This window comes from Tachysurus fulvidraco, chromosome 5, assembly GCF_022655615.1.
Source record: "Tachysurus fulvidraco isolate hzauxx_2018 chromosome 5, HZAU_PFXX_2.0, whole genome shotgun sequence".
Taxonomy (NCBI): Eukaryota; Metazoa; Chordata; class Actinopteri; order Siluriformes; family Bagridae; genus Tachysurus; species Tachysurus fulvidraco.
The window spans coordinates 25,413,855-25,437,597 of record NC_062522.1 but is presented as its reverse complement, the minus strand read 5'-3'; the positions used below and the strand labels follow the sequence as shown (position 1 = coordinate 25,437,597).

Genomic DNA, 23,743 nt, shown 5'->3' with positions numbered 1-23,743 from the left:
AACATTGTTATAGTTCCATTTACCCCAAACTATTCAGCCCATACATCGAACTGATGTTAATTCCTCAATGTTGTGATTCACATTTACAGATCAACACTATTCAGTCTAAAGCGCAATTCAGTCTACTTTATTTTTATACTAGAATAGTTTTTTTTGTTGTTGTTGTTTAAAAACAGGGCAGCCAATTAGAACAGAGGTCACTTCATATACATCTATATACGGTAAAAGGCATACTAAAATGTACTAAAACATTTTAAACATGTTATTCTGATTCTTTGATTTATTAAAAATAAAAGCATTCACTAACACTACAATGTTAAATGTAATTTTTCCTGTCATGTGCTATGTGTGTGTGCAAGGCAAATTATTTTTGACTGTGAAATCAACCCCAGAGCTTTGAGGTTGAATTTTTCAGTGGCTGGATTCAGTGAATTGACTATTTTCACATAGTTTACTTACGACTTACAAGATAATTAATTCAAATAGCTTCACTACTTGCTATAACAATGCATAATACACATAATTCATGAAAAAATATATATTTTGAAAAGATAATACTTTTGTTTTGTATACTATTTAATCATCTGAGCCAATTTTAAATTTAAACAAATAATTTATACAAAGTACAAATTTTTATCTAAAACAGTTTGTGGACACCATTGTGTGTTTTAACATCCCATTCCAGATTTTATCCCCATTTTTCTGTCATAACAAAACTCCATTGTATTTTTACTAGATTTTGGACGTGGCTATGAGGATTTGTACATTTAGCCACAATGGAATTAGTGAGGTCAGACACCGACATCGGGCTAAGAACTCTGGGCACAGCTGGAGTTCCAATTTATCCCAAAAGTGTTCAGTAGGGTTGAGATCATAGCTCTATGCAGGTCACACGAGTCCTTCCTCACCAACCTTGGCAAACTTGTCATAATGTACTTTTCATTTCACAGAGGGAAACTGTCATGTTGCAACATGTTTGGCCTAGGTCACTTGCCAGTGCCAGTAAAGGGAAAATGTAAAGTTATAGCCTATAAAGAAATCCTATCCATCCTTCCCACTTTGTGGCAATAATTTGGGGAAGGCGCGTATATGGGTGTGATAGCCAGGTGTCCAAAAACTTGTGGACATGTGGTGTAACATGAGATAAGCCTTGGACATATCAATACAAGCCAAACCACTTAATTGGATACAATTAATTGGTAAATGGGCCTTACTCAAGCAGTTACAACATGCTTCCTCTGTTTCTCACACTGTCCACACTGAGGTGATTTTTCACACTTTAGAGAGGTCATACTATTATTTGAAATGTTCTCCTAAATGCACTGCCCCAACATGCCACATCATGTTTTATAACACGGTGAAACTAGTTAAAGAGCTTCGGATTAGTTACTGAATGAAACAATAAAATCATTCAAAATATAATTCATGGCTGTGAACAGCAATAGACCAATACTAATTAAAACAAACAGGACATTTTTGTTTTTGCCTGTTGGCAAGTGTAACTGCTTGGACCATGTAAACGACATACATAGGTCTCATACTAAATATTGTATTTTATATATTCTTTGCCCACATGCATTATTTAAGTAGCACATTGGGTACTGAAGATTAAGAAAGATATGACGGGAAAATATTAGGAATTACTTTTTTAGGAACACTACACTTTATTAGGAACACTATACCTTTGCTTTCAAAACAGCCTCATTTTTTCATGGGATGGATACCAAAACATTTGATTTGAGATTTTTGTCCATGTTGTCATGATTGCATCCTGCAATCCCAGCAGATATTCCAGGTGCATTTTCATTCTTCGAATATCCCATTCTACCACATCCTAATGGATGGATTCAGATCCGATGACAGGAAAAGTGCTGAACCCATTGTCATTCATAAATCCAGTTTCACCCAACTTTTGCTTCGTAATATGGTGCATTATCATGCTGGATGTAGCCATTATAAGATTGATAATCTGTGGCTATGAAGGGATGCACATGGTCAGCAACAATACTATGCTACAGTATTCAAGAGATGTCTGATTGGTGTTAACTGGCTCATAGTGTGCCAAGTAAACATTCCCCACACATTGCACTACCACCAACAGCCTCACTATTGACACAAGGAATGTTGAAACCATGCTTTTAGCACCAAATTATGACCCTTCCATCTTTCTGCCTCAGAAATAAAAATTCAGCAGACCAGGCCATGTTTTTCCAGTCTTGTGCATTCTGAGGTGCTTTTCTGTTCACCACAATAGTACAGAATAGTTATCTGAGTTACTGTAGCCTTCCTGTCAGCATGAAACAGTCTGGCCAATCTCTGTGGACCTCTCTCATCAACAATCCATTTCTATCTGCAAAACTGTCATTCACTGGACTATATGAAGTAACCTCTCATTCTAAGAAACTACATTAAAAATCCCAGCAGATCAGTTACTGAAATACTCAAACCAGGCAAACATTCAAGCCATATTAAAATTGAACAAGATCACATTTTTGGTTGTTGTGTGAACATTATCCAAAGCTTTCATTCCAAATCTGCATGATTTTTTTATGCTCTGAAATCTTGCCACACAATGCAGACTAGATAATAGCATGCATGCTTAGGTATACATATTTTCCTAATAAAATACTCTGTGTGTATATTGATGTATAGTTTCATATGAAATGCAAATTCTTTTCACAATTAGTACAATATTTTCAGTATTTGAATGGTGAAATATTTCACTCCCGAATTGAGACCATGGGTTTTTAACAAGGTTATGCACAATAATTTGGGCATTATTCTAAAGAGATGCTACACAAAATTTACCAATTTGTTTCTTCATTCTATGAATGATGCTTGTCTTTTTTGTTAATCACTTTTTTGATTAAATAACAAAAAATAACAATTCTTCAGTAGAAGGGAAAAAGAAGGGGATGCTTTGGGTTCTGAGAGCACCATGTGTCACAAGTTTTGGACATTTAGTCTCTGGAAGGATATCCTTTGTTAAATTTTTCCTAATATTGAATCTGCACCTCTTGGTTGCTTGACTGCCACAATATCTTTCTCACATGCCAAACTCCTGTTTAAAGTTTGCTATAGTTACAGCCAAGGGGGTCGTTCTAAATGAATAGAAGTCTAAGTTTTACGGACACTAATTTGCTCATTATATAGTGGATAACTTTGTCGGAATATTTTATCTTAAATTTAAAAATTTTGAGTATGGTTCCTCTCAAGTTTTCTTCCCCAAGTCATCTCAGTGAATTCTTCCTTTTCGTTGTCTTAGCTGACTTGTTTATTAGGGATCCAGTTAAATCTATACAGTATCTATATCTGTAAAGTTGGCCAAGTGCCATATAAAGAAAAATTAATTTGAACCAAACTGTACTAAGTAAAGGCTCATCACTTATTGAAAAATATTATGCTGCATTGCAATCTATACTGATTTTTTGTAAATATCATTTACTTTACTTAAACTAAGTGTCATAAATACACACCCAAAAATATCCCAATCTTCACATGCTTGGTATAAGGGTTATGGGGGCTAGACTGAAGTCCATTTTCAGGAAAAACAAACAAGCAAACAAACAAACAGAAAACATCCAGGTCTTCCTAAATTATGTCAAAACATGACAAAATGTATTGTGGCCTGATAAACCAAAGGTAGTCCTTTCTGGTAATAATTCTATACAATATATCTGGAACAAAAACAAAACAGCTCATCATCTGAAGGATATCTGTGATCTACCTCAGTACTATTGTTTTGTAGTGTACAGATTTCATTCCAATGCATCCCACCTTACTTATACTTACATGTATTGCATCACTACTAAGGGAAATCTAAGTAAACAAATTAATGTCTTCAGAAGATGATCAAGACTCCGTCAGGGACCAGAAATAAATCCTATCAAGAAACATGTGGAACTTTTTAACCAATGGTATGCACTTATGAAACAAGGAAATTGTCAGTGTGTTTCTGTATTTGTCACTTTACTTTTGCTCGTTGTTATAATACGTTAAAGGTGGAAAAAGTTCGGACATGATATATCTTGGTTCTATATTTGAAACAGAGATGTGTGACTTTTAAGAAGTGACAGTTTTTATTCTCATTCCATTTCTAAATATTGGTTCTACTCTCACATGTACAGTATTTAGGCTATGTTTCACTGGTTTAATAAATATATCATGCAAATATCTGTATTGAATAATTGAAATAAATATCCATTTTCAACTCTAATAACTTTCATATAGATTAATTTGAAATGCTGAGATTTATTACAAAATTTGCTGTGCTTTTAATATATATATATTTTTTAAATTGTCAATATTGCATGTGTAGGACCTGCTGGAGGAGAGAACTTTTTCTCCTATCATTAAGGTTAAATGTTTAACTCTTGCAGGTATTTCAATATTACTGTACATATTAGGCAAGAGCATTTTTTGTCAGTGTACATGAGTAAACTTGTATGTGCCTTATGTATATGTAATGTAAATAAAGGATTAGCAGGCAAGAGGATTTTTCATAGGAATGTTTAATTAATCAGACACAGATTGGTTTATATAATGTGCTATATTACCTATGTGAAATATGTATTCAGTGTAACCACTTCTCTTTTTATACATTTTTGTTTTTGCATATACTGTATATAATATTATGTCTTTATTCTTTATTCTTTTTATATATTTTTTGCTGCTGTAACAGAGAAATTTCCCCATTGTGGGACGACTTATCTTATCTTATACCATTCTATGAACTCATTAATCAGTCTAGAAGTTAACAAGTTTAAGCTTAATTACAGATGTAGTACTGTGATATTTCAATTATTTAGTTCAAACTAGTGCACTTTTGTCATTTTTACAGCTTGGGCACTAAAGTTATTTGGGCACATTATAATATCTTGCTATACACACTACAAAACATTACTCATAAGATATTGTGATTAAAAAAGCACCTAGGGTACATATCAACGTGTCTTCATTCTGCAGCAGTTTTAGTTATTTAGGTACCCTTTGATCTATTTCCAAATTTGTAAAAAAAATGCCTACCAGCCAGTAAGTATGTATTTTATCTAATCAAGTATTTGATTGTACTTGGTAGTAACCATGTTTCCACTAATTCAAAACCACTGCAGACATTTCAACAATATTGTTAACTTATTGTTTACAATGTGTAACTCAGTCGTAACAATAATTAAATCAAAAGAAATCTATGAATTAATACAAATATAATGCTGTACAAAAGGAGGAACAGTTTTTGCTTATAGTAGTTTAGCTTTAATGGCTGGGGAAGGAAAATCATTCAACTATACGTCCATGGTATATATAATTGCTTAAACAACAATAGTTATGTATTCACTATCTTCTATATTATAACAAACAAATAACCTCGGGTATGCAAATACCTTTGCCTATACAGCTTCTCATTGTAGTTGAGGTTTGAACTTGGCCATTCCAACAACTTTATTTTTGGTTCATATAACATTGGTCTGTAACATCTGTTATTTGTTACAATACAATTTTGTAAACCAAAAAAGTCGGGCTCCATAATCTTTTTGGAATAAAGAGACTTTTTCCTAGCCAGGTTTTCCTGAAAACCATACTTGTGTAGCCCTTTGCTGATTGTACTGTCATGAACATAAATATTTAAGATGCTTACAGAGGCCTGTAGGTCACATGATGTAGCTCTTGGGATTTTCTTTATATCTCCAAGCATTGACCTCGGTCTGAATTAGCTGGGACACCCACTCCTGGGAAGATCAGCAATTGTCTGGAATGCTCTCTATTTGCAAACAATCATTCTTGAATAGTGAATTTCAAATTATCTGGAGATGAGATAACCTTATAAAACTTCTTGTATTCATGTGCTGCAACATTTGCTTCTCTGGGATCATGGCCAATGTTCTTTCAACTCAGTATCATATAAACATACAAGGTGTTCCAGAAATACCACCGTACCAAAAGTTAAGCTTTTATAGCAATAATCACACTTCTTGTAGCTTGATAGCTCATTTGAACTAATTTGTTTCCCCTTAATAATAGTAATTAATGTCAATACAATTTTTGTTATTTCTCAATAATACTGCCTCACTCCAAATTGTATAGTTGAACATTGCTTGTCTGGGAGTGCCTAGCTACTGTGTCCACATTCTCCACCATCTTGGAAGGAAAAAACTAGTGAAGGATTTAAATTGGAAGGCCATCTAGACCTGGATCTATTATTGAAATATTTAATGAATTTACCCAACAATTTACACAGATACAAAAATATAATTTCTTGTGAAATTCAAAAAGGATATTAAGTTAATAATATTAATTCTTTTTGTAATCACTAATTTAATTTATTTTTGCATTGTACTCATGCAAGGAAATGGTGTCAAGAATTTGGACTGCTAGATTTGGACAACTTTTTGTTAAGAAAATACTTTATTTGGCCTTATTACTTCCACACAAATGAAAGAAAATATACATCAAGACTATTTCTCGTTCAGTCCTCAACTGAAAGGTGCTCTAAATTGCAATCAACTTTGACATCACTTGCAAACACTTACACCCACAACTCTGACTGACAAGTTTCCATGCAAGGCATCAGGAACGCAGATGCAAAAGGATTTATGATTCTGTTTGAATGTTGCCAGGTTTTGTATACAGGGCAGTAGAAGTGGAAAAGCACTGTACATTGTACATTTCTGTAAATAAAAAGGCAAACAGTAATACACAATTAGCAATTTCATTTTAATAGAACACCACCGTATCAAAAGTGCTTTTTTAGCACTAAGCAAACTTCTTGATGATTAACTAATCTTGTGCATTTCATTAGTAACACTGAGTTGCCAATTACTCTCAATGATTGTTGGAAGGCTGCACTATTTTTTTACACCTTGTTTCTGAATGAGGTGTACATTTGTGAGGAAAAAGTTTTTTTTGTAAGTGTGTATTTTTGTGTGAGGTCATTATATGTTTATTATATGTTGGTGGCCACACAACTGTTACTGTATGTAGGTGTTAATAAATAAAATAAGATCATTCTTCCCCTTATTCTTCATGCTTATTGCATGAATTGGTGACAAATTTCATTATTGTTTTCAGCTCTCTGTGAGTTTGGCCTTACAGAGTTTTTTGTCATCACTAAATGTAAATCCACTGTGCCACTGTGGTACTTTACAGGCATTTACTCACATAATCTATATAATACATGACATTAAAACCCCCTGCCTATTATTTTCCAAGTATCCACATGAATGCCAGGACCAAAGTATTGAAATGGCCAATGGTCTGTTGTCATTTTCAGTATAGGATTGAAAAGACCTTTGCGTTTGAGATCAAAATATGGATGACTAGATGATTTAATTTTCTGATAGTCTGTGACAGAACACCCTATTATTAGGTATAGATAGGCAACAGATAAACACATAGCAACAGATATTTTTCTATAAAATTAATGTAAATAACACCTAAATAACACATTTGATATACCATGCTTCCAAAAATTACATCCAGCCAATGATCCAATGAAATCTCCTATACTCTCCTTTCCCTATGCTTTTCTACTTTTGTGCCGCAGTACTGTATTTGTTATTGTTTTTTTTTTGTTTTTTTGTGGATGCATAAATTGTGACATAATTAAAAGGAAAATGCAAACTGCATACAGTAATACTGATTTTGTTTACACCAATGTAGAATTTCTGGCAAATTTTAAATGGGAATGCAAAGTCATTGGAAATTACATTTCCCAAGTCTTACAAATTATGACCCTGTCATATTGAAATAGCAACATAAATTACCCCATTTGCTATTTTATTTTCTCTGATGCAACAAAGTCTGCAAAAATTTAAATGGAATTGAAATTCACTTTGCATTTGTATTTCCAATCCCTTGCACAGCTGTCAATGAGTCCTGAATTGTGCTGAACATCCCATCTGTTTCTGATTTACTTGACAGGTCAACTAATTGTTTCCTTATATTAATAGTATTTCTCAATAAAACTTTTTTTATTTTACAATAAAACTGCCTCACTCCAAATTGTATATTTTGAAGAACATTGCTAGTTTGGGAGTGAATAGGTACTGTGTCTGCATTCACCACCATCTTGGAAGGAATAAATTAGTGAAGGATTTAAATCTGGACCTGGATTTATTATTAAACAAAGTGAATGAACTTACTTAACATTTTACACAGATAAAAAATATATAATTTCTTGTGAAATTCATAAAGGATATTAATTTGAATTGTTCTTTTTGTAATCACTAATTTATTTTATTTTTGCATTGTACTCATGCAAGGAAATGGTAGAAGTGAAACAGCAAATTGGTTAATAGATATTGCTATATCAATATGATAGGGTCATAAGACTTGTAAAATGCAATTGCAAATGGACTTTACTTTTCCATTTGAAATTTGACAGACATTGTACATTTCTGTAAATAAAAAGGCAAACATTAATACATAATTAGCATTTTCATTTTAATTCTGTCACAATTCTGTGTGCAAAGACAATTTGCAACTCCTCTGGAAAAATGTCTGAAAAAATACTTTCATATTTCAGCTTCTTTAAAGTGGTTTTTGTGTCCTTCACTCTTGTCCTGAGGAGGGAAAATGAATGGTCAATTGATTTAACATCTAGTGACTGACTTGGCCATTCCAAAACCTTTTATTTGTCCCCTGATGAAATCCTCTGTTGTGTTTGCTGTGTGTTCTGTGTCATTGTCTTGCTACATAATGAATTTCCAATTTGATGGGATGTATTTCTCTGTAAATTAGCAGACAATGTTTCTGTAGAAATGTTTCTATCATCAGTAGTTAAATCATCAATACATGTTAGGTATATTCTAGAAGTAACTGTGCATGCCCAGGTCATATCACTACCTGCAACTTGAGCAGTAAGCTTGTATGTTTGGAATTATGTGCAGATCCTTCCTTACCCGCATTTTGGCCATTTTAACCATTACTTTAATTAAAGAAAATATTACTGCAGAAAAGTAGTTTGCATCTTGATGTTTGTACTCTATATTTCTGCTCTGAAAGTCTTCTGATGGTGGATTTACTAGCCTCTGATCAGAGTTGTGTCACTTTGATGGTGTTGCTTGATCTTATTGCAGCTTTTTATACCATTTACCATGCTATTTTACTTAATAGGCTAGAGCATCTTGTTGGTGTTAAAGGGACAGCCCTCTCCTGGCTGAGGTCTTATTTGACTGATTGCTATCAGTTCCTAGATCTAAATGTTGACTACTTTAAGCAAACTAAGGTAATGTTCGGTGTTCCGCAAGGATCTGTTTTAGGCGCATTGCTTTTCTCCCTATATATGCTACGTCTTGGTGCAATTATTTTTAAACATGGTATTAGCTTACACTGTTATGCTGTTATGTAGCTACTGTATATGTTTCAGCTAAGTCAGATGTGAGTCACCAGCTTAATAAGATTGAAGATTGTGTGTAAGACATCAGATAGTGGATGCTTACTAACTTCCTTCTGCCTAACTCTGACAAGACAGAAGTGCTTTTACTAGGACCACATCTCTTCTTACAGACCTACTTCGTCAACTCTGACATTCTACCGCTGGATGGAGTCTCGTCACCCTGATGGTCACCCTGCCGGGATTGATCTGCATGGTCAGACAGTGACTCATGGGATTGCTGTGGATGGAGCCACCCGGAGACTGTCATACCTTCTTTAAACCATTGTTGTGTCAGACAGCGATATGGTCTGGTCTTTATCAGCAAACATTTGAAGACTTTGGCAGGAAGGAATTAGTGTTGGGTCCATGGTGAACTCAGAGTTTACAATGACCCATTAGTTCCTCAGGAGCTTTCGGTTGCACTATTATAAACTGCTGTAGAAAGGACATTTTTTACATTTACATTATTTCCTGTCCAGTGTCACCCAAATGAGGTTGGGTTCCATTCTGAGTCAGGATCCTCTCAAGGTTTCTTCCTCAAATCATCTCAGGGAGTTTTTCTTCTCCACCATCACCTCTGGCTTGCTTATTAGGGATAGATGTTAGAGATGTATAGTAATTATTTTTAAACTTTAAATGTATGTATTTATTTATTTAGATTCTTATTTTTATTTGTTTTTATTTTTTCTGTTTCAATATTTCTGTAAAGCTGCTTTTATATAATGTGAATTGTTAAAAGCACTATACAAGTACATTTAATTTAATTGAAATTGAATTAAATTCAATTTTGAACTTTACATGGTACTTTAGGATGATGCAAATTGTACTTTTGCAATACTTGTCTTCAATTTCCCCCCTTTCTCAACTTCAAAATGGTTTGCTTTTCTCCAACAGACATCTCTCTGGGCTTCATGATGGTTCAAACTTTTTAACAACAAATACAGTCTTCACAGGTGAAACCCAGGTCTCAAAATAAGAGTAGACTTTCAGAAATATTAATTGTTTAAAACAAACAATCTATGGAGTAACAAGAAACAGCTGTCAGTCATGCTTACTATAATACTTCTGTTTGGGTTCAAGTTTTAAGTTGTTTTGCACATGCAATGTAGATGTAAATATCAGAAAATAATCTAATGTCACACCCAATTGCCTTTAGTGTATAGCAAAAACAAAGGAATTGCCCTTATTGTTCTAATATTTTGGATATGCGACTGTATATATGTTGTTCGTTTGAAAAAATAATACACCTCATGATACCTTTTTATATATTAGGCCCTAAAAAACAATTGTGTGGTCCTTACCAATTCCTAAAAACAAACTAATTATCTTAGATGACAACACAAATGTGTGTAGTCGTATAAAATATTCTAAAAAAATAAAAATAAAAAACTTGAAAGAGGCTATACTTTCTTTTCTGCATCTCTCTCTCTCACACACACACCTGGCCATAGTTTTTGTATGAGGATACAATTCCTAATTATTGAAGAGTTTCAGCAACATCTGAAGTAAGTGCTTTACTGTGAAATGGAAGTGTCTAGGAACAACAGCAATGGTTGTTACACAAACCCACAGAATGGGGTTGCCGAGTGTTGAAGCACATAAAAATTTCCCATCATGTCGCATCACTTAGTACAGAGTTCCAAACTGACTCTGAAAACAACTTCAGGAATCGTGTGTCTGGAGCTTCATGAAATGGGTTTCCATGGCTGAGCAAAAGTATACCAGCAAAAGATCTCAAAGCCAAGCATCAGGTGGAATGGTGTAAAGCATGCTGCTACTGAACTCTGGATCAGTAGAAATGTTAAAAATGTGATAAATCATGTTTTACTATCTGGCAGTCTAATAGATGAATCTGGGTTTGGCAGATGCCAGGAGAATCCCACTTTAATTTAATTCTTAATACCAACAGTAAAGAAGGAATAATAGTCTGGGGCTGTAGGTTAAGGGTAATGTTAAGGTTAACAGCATACAAAGCTTTTAAAATTCATGGAAACCGTTTGGTGAAGACCTTTCTGGTTCCAGCAGGGCTCTGCCCCTTTATAGAATGTGAGGGACATAAATAAAGGGTCTGATGAGTCTGGGATTGAGGAACTCCAGTGGTTTGCATAGAGCCCTGACCTCAAACCCACAGAACACCTTTGGAATAAGCTGGAATGCTGACTGTACCCCAAGCCTCCTTTCCCAACATCAGTGCCTAACCACACTAATGCTCTTGTGGCAGAATGGGCAAATACCCACAGTCACATTCCAAAATCTAATGGAAAGCCTTCCATTAGTGTGAGCAAAAAAATCAAATGTTGTCAAATGCTGGAATAACAGAATATATTACACTGGAAAATGTTGGCAGATGGTGATGCTTTTAAGAGTCAGAATTAACACACAAGCTGTAAAGAAGTGTGTAGTTCTAATATGGCCAAAGTGATGCAGCTGGTTATCTACGCAGATAATATTCACAGTGAACACAATGATTCTGGTTCACAGCTATGTCTCTTGCTCTTTGTCTCACACTCACAAGCACAAACACACACACCTGAGTCACCTCAGACAAATTAGGTAATCAGAAAGCCATCAACAGTTGATAAGGCATAAAATGATCAGTACATATAATTTTGCAGCAATAAGCAGTACTATTGCATTTGAAAAAACCTACCCAACAGTAGTAGCCGATGGGTCGCTCTGTATATCTGTTTGTCTTTCTGTAACTGTTTCTCTATCTTTTTGTTTGCTTCTCTCTGGGCCTTCTCCTCATTACGTTGGTCTTCTGTTTTACTGTTGCCCAAACACCCCATCTTCCCAAAGTCCCAATAAAAAAGGAAAATGTTTGTGGATGGGGAATGAATGTAAAGAAATATGTAAAAAAAAAAAAATAATAATAATAATAATAATAATAATAAATAAATAAATCCTTGGTTGGAACGTGTTCAAATTCCAATGATTGGGAATTCTGACATTTCTATGTGCAAATTCCGAGGAAGAACAGCACACGGGATGAATGGGGCAATCGTTTAAAGGGATGAAGGGGGAAATTTTTAAGCAGTGCCTTTAAGTGAGTGCTCAGTAGGAGCTTTATGGAAAGAGACGGAGGGCTTGTGATGGTGGTGAAAACACCAAGGCCGGCCTACACACAAGGCCGAGTCCTCCGAGCGTTTTGGTGCAGTAATATCCGAGCGGGAGTTTTACACTTCGCCTTGTGGTTCACGACGTTACATCAACATCTTTGTCTTGCTGTTCCAGAAATCCGAGTGTGATTTAACACGTTTCTCGTCGTCAAACCATAGTCGCTTCCCCAAAATGACAGTCGCGGCCGGCGCTCGGCGCAAAACCATCAGTCACCACGAAACGGGGTTTTAATATTCGTTCCTGTTACATCCGTTCATCGACACATTAAGACGTGGAAAAGCGATTTATTAGCGTTTTAATAAAAAATCTGAAGAGATAAATGTCTCCCACAAACTGACGGCCTGTGGTTCATTCCGCCTGGAGCCCGTGGCCGACATGAACCTCTTTAAACTCCGCTATGAAATAATGTCACATCACAAGTTTTTTTTTTTTTTGAGTGCTGTTGTTTTCTGTTGTTGTTGTTGTTGTTTGTTGTTGTTGTTGTTTTTAATTAAATCCCAAAGTTAAACGTTTCTTTTCCTGCTGGCATACAATGATAACAGACGGGTTTTGTGGCTATTCAGATCAAGAGGCTTTTTGTCTTCTCCGTTAGCTGATGTCATTTGAATTCGTCCTCACATCCGTCAGCTTTACGTGAACGTTCCGAGTGGCTCCGATGACGGCGCACGCGGCAACGCAGCGGCTCCGAGCAACGCGAGATTTTTCACTGCATCTCAGTCCGCTGTCAGCTTAAGCTTTGTGTTACCCGTTTTGAATTCTCCTTGCAGATAGACAGGGTTATACATGTGCACGTACAGCCATGAAGAGAACCCGTTTAAAAAGACAAATACCGCAATGACAGCGAGCTTTTGGCGGACGGATCGTGTCACTTCTCGGAAGGACGCGAGCTGATCCGCTTGCCGAGAGTGTTTTTGGCGATTTTTCCCTTTTCTCATTGAATCGTACATTGAGCTAGATAGCGTTGAAGAGATGGGTGGGGCAAACAGCTCTCATTGAACCCTGTATACCGACCGCGGCTAATCACATGACATTCACAAAAACGTCAGCAAGTAGGACTTCTGTGGCCCGAAGGCGCCCTCTTTAAACACACACCAGCACCGTACACTGGAGCTTAGTGCACATGCAACCTTTAACAGCGCAATCCAGCGGCAGCACATCTGTCCTGAGGAATTTCCCGTGCTGGGAAACTGAGTATTATTAAAAGCGCGAGTCAAACAGCTGTTCACTAAACCCAGTAACGCTGTAGACTGAGCGCGTTAATACAAAGAAAACATCGTTCACGTTACAGCTGGAGCTATTGTGCTGTTATTTAGGCACCATCATACGAGCAGGAGCATGTTGCATTAAATACAGGCTCAGTACAGACAGAAACAAAACAAAGTCCATGTCGGTCCCGGTACCGAAACAACGTCGGTTGTGAACATTGTTTTGCTTCCGTACGTTGAAACGATGTTGATTTCTGTTGGTTGAAACATCACACAATCAACACATTTTCTGCTTTTTTTTTTAATATCAAGTACTTTAACAAATACATAAACCAGCCTGTGTAATCATTTATTAAACACAAACCATATTCAGATCACACATTCAATTCATGTATACATAAATCTATGTTAATATACAAAAAATAATTTACAAAAATACAAAGACGAAATATAGGAAAGGGATAGATTTTGTACTTCAAATGTTAAGTTAATCTTTTTTAAATTAATTTTAAACTTTAATTGTATATATTCATTAATTTATTTTTAGCCTTATTTCTTCTTCTTCTTCTTCTTCATTATTATTATTATTATTATTATTATTATTATTATTATTATTTTCTCTGTCATGTTTACATACTGTAAAGCTGCTTTGAGACAATGGGAAATTGTTAAAAGTTCTATATAAATAAATTTAATTGAATTGAATTGAAATATAAAAATGTTTTTAAAAAAATCCAAAAGAAATGAAAGTAGACTGAGAAATGAAGCTTGTCATAATCAGGACCCTTTTCTTTTCTTCAGCATGACACGACGGGGAGATGTAAGAGAGCACTTTAAGAGATATGACTTACGTCAGAGTGCTTTGCATCTTTATTAGTCTTAGTAGATAACAGAATTTTTTTTACAGTGAGCACTTGAAATGTTACCACTGAAGACAGAGCACAAAGAAACTGCTAGTTTCCACTTTCTACTAGAAATGAACTAAGTAAGTACAATTTATGAACTAAGTAAGTACTTTGCTCCTGCAATATTTTGTTGGTTATGTACCTTTATACTTCCATGCATCTAATTCTGAAGAGAACTTGCTATCCATTCGAGGCAGGGAGAAGTCTGGTGTGCTGTAGGGCTGGTAGGTACAGGCTGACAGGCTAAGGCCATCTATAAGATCCTGATGTCCTCAACTGGGGCTCACAGAAAACTTATAATAAAAATAATTTAGTAACCCGTTACAAATGATCTTATCTTGTCACAAAAGGGATAAAGGCTCATGTACTGCATATGTAGCAAATAGATCAGTTACTAATCTGTTATATCGCAGTAAAATTCTCTTCATAATGTAAAATATTCATTCATTCATTATCTACCGCTTATCCGAACTTCTCGGGTCACGGGGAGCCTGTGCCTATCTCAGGCGTCATCGGGCATCGAGGCAGGATACACCCTGGACGGAGTGCTAATGTAAAATATCTTGCTACTATTTTGTAAATCGAAAAAATAACAATGACAGCAGGGGCGGTTCTAGGATTTCATCATTGGGGGGTTTAGCTCTCAGTGAGAATTTAAAACAAGAAGAGTTTTATATTATATATTATATGACTACATAGTAAGCCAAAAGTTATGGTATTATTTAAAATGGCAAAAGTGGACACCAAAATTTTATGCATGATGTAATGATGCCAGTCTCGAATCAAATCAGTTCATGTATGTGTGCATTCTCTACAAACAGTGTGTCTAATTAAAGCAGTCATTAATAAAAAATATTCACAAGACAAAGACCAAATCAATAAATGTTATTTTTATTTAGTATTAAATGGTTTGTTTGCATTAACATTTTGTTTGTGCTACAACTCTGGTAATAGAATAGTGAAATTTCACTGCTTTTTGTTGCCGTCTTTGCAGCTTTCCGCCGATTAACGTTATAGATAAGTGCCTCCAGCTCTGACTGCGCGTGCACGCTGCGCGTGCCTGAGCTTCTCCGTTCAAATAAAACAGACAGCTGATGACGCATTATTGAAAGACTACAACGCACGCGCGTAAAAGCAAAGTAAAAAAATTCGCTCTTGGATCAAACCCCATCGACGACATGTCCTGTATTTTAACGTAATTTTTATTGTTTATTTATGAAAGTAAAAATTATACTTTTAGTTTTAGGGTGGCTGAGATCACAGACAGGGGGCTGAAGCTACCCTAAAAAAGACCTAGAACCGCCCCTGAATGACAGTATGTCTTAAGGCACATACACAATCCATCTAAAAAAAAAGTGGGACAATGCACTTGTATGACAGTACACCAGGATATGGAAATTGGTCACATTATTGTCATGCCGTACCAATATAGTTGATGTTACTAACAAAACAGCCACATTTTAGAGTAAACTGTATTTTACTTTATATTGATATACTGAAAGTTATTTTCTCTGCTTTAAATCTATTTTATTTAAAAATAAAATAACTTGAGTGGTGATTTCTTCACAATTTTACATCACATAATGTTAGCCTTTTTGAAGAGATTAAATTCCAACCAAAACAGAAAAACATATACTCAAGAAAAAAGCTGTCAAGACATCTGTGTATTATTAATGTTGTTAAAGCAACCAAATGCAATTAAGATGCAATTAAAATGCATTGATCACTCTATCTTCTGTTTGTAACCAGAACAAAAAAATGTATTGTGCAAATATAATTCATGTATTACTCCAAGAGGTGGCAGCATTTCATTAATATTTCTCTTAGGAATTGTATAAAAATATCTCTCTAAGGCCAATCAACCGGTAATTATACAATTAATAACACTATTTATTTTTTGTTCTTGGTTAAATCCTTAATTGCTTATGCCATAAAAGTGTAAAAAAATAGCCATTATAAACAGGATATCAATATTTTACAATTTACATATTTTAATAATTATTTTCTTTGAGAAAAATGGTGAATTTACATATTATTCGTCACATAACATCAGAAAAAACAAGTAAATATTAAAATCTGTTATTTTTTCTGACTGTAAATGATTACCACTGTGTCAAGACATTGGTAGATGCCTGAAAGTGTGATGAGTGTGGCTGGGTGCTCATCAGAGACTTCCAAAGGTTTTGACTAAGGTTTTCTTCTATCTGTGTCTTTAGGACTGGCCACAGCAGACCAAGATTGCTGTGGTAAGGAATCACATCAAGTGGTAGCCTTGAAAAATGCCACCACTGCACAGAGAACTCAGCATTCCTAATCCTCAGCGCTAATATTAACAGTTTTCAAATTGAATGTGAACATGACAGTGTCAGAGAAGCAAGTCAAGGACAATATAACAAAAAATTACATGAGCATACATTTGGGGGCTGCTTTGTCAAAGTAATTTAAAATAGAATAGTACATTTAAAAAACTACCATCTAAATATTTTAAATAATATAAATGCATGTTAATTTTTATTTATATGGTGTTTTTTCTGACTTTTCATGTATGAAAGATTTGTCCATTTTCTCAATAAAAATTATTCTGGTGCTGTTATGTTCTCCAAGGAAGACATAGCAATCAAGCAGGTAGTAATTACAGTTCACATTCACTTGAATGCATTTTTTTTTTTAGATTTTTCGTACCATTGGTGGCATATACTTGTTGATAATTGTTGTTATATGGTATGATGGACAAATACTTCTGCACCCCACCACTTTATTTGTCCTATAAAACAATACTACTACCTAATGGATGAGGCAGAGACTTTTGACTTCTGAAGTATTAATAGCAAATAGTTGATAGTCACTCCTCTACAAGCATAAAATAATTTAAACAATAAATGTAACGATTGAAGGTCATCACAAACAAATTGGTTCACAGGCTAAACAATATATATATATATATATATATATATATATATATATATATATATATATATATATATATATATATATATATGGTTATTCTTTTATGTTATGCATGCAATGCTAAGTGCTTTATTAAACTGATGTGAATGTTGAAAATAAATTCAGTGCTGCAATATAATATAATTAGATCAACTTTAAAGGCTCAAAATACTTTCTAAATGCATTGTGGGTGGGTAAAAGCAACCAGTTGCCATTACATTAAGTTTAGAACTCCAGTAGCTAAGACCAATGGTGACGTGCTGGTAATGGCGTGAAAGAATGTGACACCAATTTGTGTCTGAATGTCCGAGATAGTCTTATCATACACAGGCATGATGGGCAGAAAGTCATCTCACATACCCATTTGCCAACATTTTTTGTCATGGTGTATTCACTTAGAAAGAATAAATGCCAGCATAAAAGGGCTTCAGTATTAATTTTTCATTCTCATTTATAAAGACTAATAGCGATATAATATTTTAAAAAAATCACAAGGTAAGTTGTAACACACTTTAACAATACACTTTTAATAATGTGCATTACTTGAATTACTAATGATGTAACATTGCTTAATAATGTTATGTCTGAAATTCAGCAGTTTATAAATGGTAAAATATACATTCATGATTTCAGTGAAATAATATTCCATTACATCTTAATAACCAAAAGTAACTGTAAAAAGTTTCTTATATAAATAAACAAGAGAGTGGGAGAGACTCCCACATAATGACATCATCATCAGTATAATACTCACAGTCGGCACGTACAGTTATCTTCTGCTTTGTATTGTGAGTCTGATCACCATGCGTGAAATTGTTCATCTTCAGATCGGACAGTGTGGAAATCAAATCAGTTCAAAGGTATGTAATAGCAAAATTGTTATTTTAATTTCAACTGCAATAGTAAGATTATATGGCTTGCCCTATGAGAAAAATAATATGGTTTAAAAGTTTTTAAACGTTTAACATATTCAAATACATTGCCTAATAAACCCATTGGTTCTTTTTGAAAACATTTGTACAATTAAGTAAAATTTAATCTAGAGTTTGAGAAGAGAAGTATTGTATATTAGTAGTATATAGTTTACGTAGTTGACAAATAATAATAAGTACAACTAACATAGTTTTTGTTAGGGCACTGCTGTGAATTACATCAGCATTTTGTTTTGGACAAGAAAAATGACCAGAATTAACCAAAATAATGGTTATCTACCCAAGATTGCAATATTGTGTACATATCTAGTGTATTGCACAGGACTCTTAGTATTTTGAACATATTTAATTGTACATTCTCTTCATTTTAGTTAGTTTGAGAATCAATTCAATGACAAAAGTTCATGTGCAGTTTTGTATTTGAACATTATTTCTGTTTAAAGTTCTGGGAAGTTATCAGTGAGGAACATGGTATCAATGCAGTGGGAACCTATGAGGGGGACACAGCGCTTCAGCTGGAGAGAGTCAGTGTCTACTTTAATGAAGCAAACGGTAAGAGATATTAATTCGGTATCTTAAATTTGCTCTATAGTTATATATAATTGTCTGAGTCTAGTTATAGTACTGCAGACATTTACAGACACATGCTGTATTACTTATGTGTATTTATTTAAGTCTATGAACAAATCTTGTGAATTTGTTTAGAAAAGAGTGCACAAGAGTGCACAATTATTTTTTTTTGTTTGTTTATTATCAGTAGTTTGCTCCAGTAGCCATACTGCTTTAATGAGCTCCAAAATAACCATGTTTCTACCAATATTCTATTCAAGCTGATATAAAAGTCACACAAATAATGCTTTCAGTTATTTAGTTGTTGCTCTGTATAGCCCACACGCAGTGGCACTGTTCACAGGCCAACATGTCTCTGCTGGAAGCTCTCAAAAATAATTATTTATATTAACTCGTATGTTCTTTTGCATTATGTTTTTTTGGTCATTCCTGAGTGAACATTCCCCACTGTTGTAGGAATTTTTTCCCCTAAAATCAAATAGCATTACAATGAATTGCTATTTAAAGGACCCCATTTTGTCTAACAGCAAAACTGTATCTCAAAGTTATAGTAGATTGTAATAGTTTGCACATGGAATTTTTCCAGAATGCAACAATTCTAGATAAGTAAATCTTGGAAAATGTGACTGACAGGTGTTTCTTGTCGCCCAGGTTTGCGTTTGCCCTATAAGTTATGAATGTCAATGGTACCTGTATCTAAGGGATGAGCCACAAAGGTTCTGGAACCAAGATTATCTCATACCAAATTTATGGAAAAGCTTATGATCCAAAACAAACAATCTCATAATTCAAACACAGTGGAGGTGATGTCATGGCTTGGGCTTGCATGGTTGCTTCTGGAAAAGGCTCACAACTGTTTATTGAATATGTAACTCATGATGCTAAAAGCAGGATGAGTTCAGATCCCTACAGAAACATTCTGTCAGCCAATTTTCAGAAAAACACATCCAATCAAGGAGCTTCATTATGAAAAGACAATTTCCCAAAACACATTGGCTACACAAAAAAGGACTTCATCAGAAAAAAAAAAATTGAAAGGTTTTAGACTGACTGTTTGATGATATCACAGTGTTGCCAGCTTGAAGCAGATTTGAAGGGACAAGCAAGCAAATATTGAGTGTTATTTGCTTTCACTGACTATTGCAAAGATCAGTGGAAGACTATATATAAATGTGCCTATACTTTTTTACTAAATGTAAGTTCTTATTCATTTTTTGATCTAAAATCCAAATGTCTTTCATGTATAGCAAAAACAAAGAAACTGGCCTTGCCATTCTAATATTTTTATATTAATAACAAACAGCACATAAACAGCATTTACTGTTCTCTTTAGAATCACACGTTTTAGAGTCATTCAAAAAATAGATCTACATCGAGATTAAAATATTCATTTGAGTAATTGCTAAATTTTTCTTATTGTGTTTACTTAGGTGGGAAGTATGTTCCCCGGGCATTGCTGGTGGATTTGGAACCAGGAACAATAGACAGTGTGAGGAGCAGTCACATTGGAGAACTCTTCAGACCGGACAACTTCATTCATGGTGAGATCAAGAAAGAGATTTATCAATTAAAGAAAATTATCTGATGGGAATAAATCAAATAGTATGATTAATTGTTTTTCCCTCATTATCCTGTGTGACCAGAAGCTCAGGTGTTAAGGCTGAGGCATAATGCACCAAATAATATATACAGGACTGAATTAGCTAAAAACTCTTTGGGATTTTTTGCTTGTAAGTTTAGATAGTTAATACCTAAAGGTTACAAAGTGAGATGTATATTGCTGTAAGTAGCAACCCTAACCCTTTTAACCATTCTTAGGTTTCTGTTTCTGTTAGTGTAACTGATTTTCTCATGCATTGAACTGACAGGGACTTCTGGAGCTGGAAATAACTGGGCAAAAGGTCACTACACAGAAGGTGCTGAGTTAGTTGAGCAAGTATTAGACCGTGTCCGTACTGAAGCTGAAAGCTGTGACTGCCTGCAAGGCTTCCAGTTTGTTCACTCCTTGGGTGGTGGTACTGGTTCAGGAATGGGGACCCTACTCATCAACAAAATCCGTGAAGAGTTTCCAGACAGAATCATGAATAGCTTTAGTGTCATGCCCTCTCCTAAAGTCTCTGACACAGTAGTGGAGCCTTATAATGCCACACTGTCCATTCACCAACTCATTGAGAGTACAGATGAGACATTCTGCATTGACAATGAAGCTCTTTATGATATCTGTTTCCGAACACTGAAGCTCACCACTCCAACATATGGAGATCTCAATCATCTTGTGTCTATGACTATGAGTGGAGTCACAACTTCTCTGCGCTTCCCTGGTCAGCTGAACGCTGACCTCCGCAAGCTGGCTGTCAACATGGTTCCTTTTCCCCGCCTTCACTTCTTTATGCCTGGCTTTGCACCTCTCACACCTCGAGGGTGTCAACAATACCAGGGCCTTTCTGTTCCCGAGCTCACCCAGCAGATGTTTGATGCCCGGAACATGATGACGGCATGTGATCCCCGGCATGGCCGCTACCTCACTGTCGCAGCAGTTTTTCGTGGCCACATGTCCACTAAAGAGGTGGATGAGCAAATGCTTTCTGTTCAAAAGAAGAACAGCAATAACTTTGTGGATTGGATCCCCCACAATGTTAAAGTGGCCGTTTGTGACATCCCACCACGTGGCCTTAAAATGGCAGCTACCTTCATTGGAAACAATACAGCAATCCAAGAAATATTCCGTCGAGTCGGGGAGCAATTTGCCATGATGTTCCGCAGGAAGGCTTTTCTGCACTGGTACACAGGAGAAGGAATGGATGAGATGGAGTTCACAGAGGCTGAGAGCAACCTGAATGATCTGGTATCCGAATACCAGCAATATCAGGATGCCACAGCTGAGCTGGATTGGGAGCCAGAGGAAGAAATAACAGAGGTAGAGGGAAATGCAGCAACAGTAATAAACAGCAGAGTAGATATAAAAACTGAGACTATGAGTGAAGATTAGTCTAGTGAACATTTATTGTGAAGAGGGTTATTATGTTACCAACTGTGTTACATCTTGAATACCAAAATATGTTTTATTAAAAATGATACTATTACTACAATTTATTGATATGAAACCACTGGAGTGACATCATCCATAATTTTGTGTTCATTGACTATTAATTTCTACTTAACTATAATGAATTCTTTGTAATGTTTGTAATATTTTTCAAAACATGCACAACTAACATGTTAATGTTTCAAAATTTAGTAGATATAGTATATAAAGGTGCTAAACACAATAATTATGTTTGAGCAACTTTTTATAATTAGATGACATTTTATCTTCTTTCATTTTTTAATAGATTGAATTAATACCTAACTTTTCTTTCTTTCTTTCTTTCTTTCTTTCTTTCTTTCTTTCTTTCTTTCTTTCTTTCCTTTTTTTAATAGACTAAATATCTTAAAATACTAAACATGCTAATACCCCCATGAAGGTCTGAAAGGCAACCCTAGGCTTCCAAACAGGCTATCTGACAGGACATGATTAAACACAAGTGGCTCTGAAGATAGTGATGAGCAGCACAAAAAAGTTTCATTAACCACAGATGACAGCAAACGCCTCTGTAAGCGATATTGACAGCATGTTAACTTCCTTTAGACTTAGCCACTGAAAAAGATCACCCCTCCCTTTAGTCTCATGCCCTTCTTCCTAAGACATGTTCTTGCTCAGAATATAGATCTAGTACCATAATGCAGGAAGTGCTGGTGAAAGCAGAGTTTTGCCACATATGGATTCTAAGTTAGAGAGGTTATTACACTGACTGAATTTGTTTAATTAGGCTGGTGCGCATCTTAATCTCAAAGTCTGCCTCCACATTGCTTTTTTGTAATCAATACTCAAAAGAATTATACTCATAAAAACAATAAAACTGTATGAAATCTGTGAATATTTTATTTTTAATACTTTATTACTGACCTCCATACATAAATAAATACCGAATGGCTACTGCAGGATTGGAACCCCCACAATGTTAAAGTAGCCTTTTGTGACATCCCCTTTGCACAATAATGTACATTAGAGGTCTTCTCAGGTGTAAAGGAATGTACCCGACCTGAAGTGACCCGAATCACTTTTTACCTGAACCCGATGTGCATAATTTAATTTTTTTTAGAAAGACCCGACCCGAGACAAACCCGAAAAAATTAGACCCGACTCCGACCCGACCCGTTGGCAATTTTTTTTAACCCGACTGGACCCAAATGTTGAGTAACTCTACACTAAAGTAACTGCTACAGCGTGGATGCAACATTGATTGACAGGTCTGTTTCAACGAAAATTAGCTTACCGCCAGCCACACGTCGCCAGCCACATGTCGCCAGCCACATGTCGCCAGCCACATGTCACGAGGTTGGAAAAGCACTCGAGTCGATTCACACACGCAAGATACAGTAGTTCGGGTCTTCTCGGGTCCATTCGGTAAAACCACATTAATTTTAAATTACCCGAGACCCGATGCCGCTATTATTATACCTGACCCGTGTTGGAGGCACACGAGAAACTTTTAGACCCAAACCCGCTCGGGTCTCGGGTCGGACCTCAGGTTTTCGGATCTAAGTGGACCCGTGAAGACCTCTACTGTACATTCCTTTTATACTTGATTATCATATACACATTAAAACACATTATACACAAGCCATGAGGATAAAAAAACTATCCATCTG

At 35.3% G+C, this 23,743-nt stretch overlaps 2 protein-coding genes across 4 annotated transcripts in view; one reads left to right on the top strand and one right to left on the bottom strand.

Moving 5' to 3' along the window:
- gnas (GNAS complex locus) overlaps positions 1–13,623 on the bottom strand; it is a 48,319-nt gene extending 34,696 nt beyond the window's left edge. The window contains exon 1 of one of the 3 annotated variants that reach the window (XM_047813765.1): positions 12,024–13,623. In XM_047813765.1, coding sequence (XP_047669721.1) covers positions 12,024–12,162 — 139 coding nt within the window. In that variant the 5' untranslated portion in view covers positions 12,163–13,623. The remainder of the gene's footprint in view (positions 1–12,023) is intronic. The other 2 variants (XM_027146978.2, XM_047813766.1) reach the window with 2 other exon arrangements.
- Positions 13,624–18,252: 4,629 nt separating this feature from the next.
- On the top strand, positions 18,253–22,968 carry tubb1 (tubulin, beta 1 class VI). Its single transcript, XM_027147323.2, has 4 exons — positions 18,253–18,409; positions 18,925–19,033; positions 20,482–20,592; positions 20,920–22,968. The coding sequence occupies exons 1-4, from the start codon at positions 18,353–18,355 to the stop codon at positions 22,038–22,040; spliced, it is 1,398 nt and encodes a 465-aa protein (XP_027003124.1). The 5' UTR covers positions 18,253–18,352; the 3' UTR covers positions 22,041–22,968.
- Positions 22,969–23,743: the final 775 nt, after the last annotated feature.

Excerpts from the sequence above, each read along its gene's own strand:
- tubb1 (XM_027147323.2), top strand. The coding sequence starts at position 18,353 with ATGCGTGAAATTGTTCATCTTCAGATCGGACAGTGTGGAAATCAAATC. Across the intron at positions 18,410-18,924 it reads GAAATCAAATCAGTTCAAAG|TTCTGGGAAGTTATCAGTGA; the intron begins GTATGTAATAGC and ends TTCTGTTTAAAG. Across the intron at positions 19,034-20,481 it reads CTACTTTAATGAAGCAAACG|GTGGGAAGTATGTTCCCCGG; the intron begins GTAAGAGATATT and ends GTGTTTACTTAG.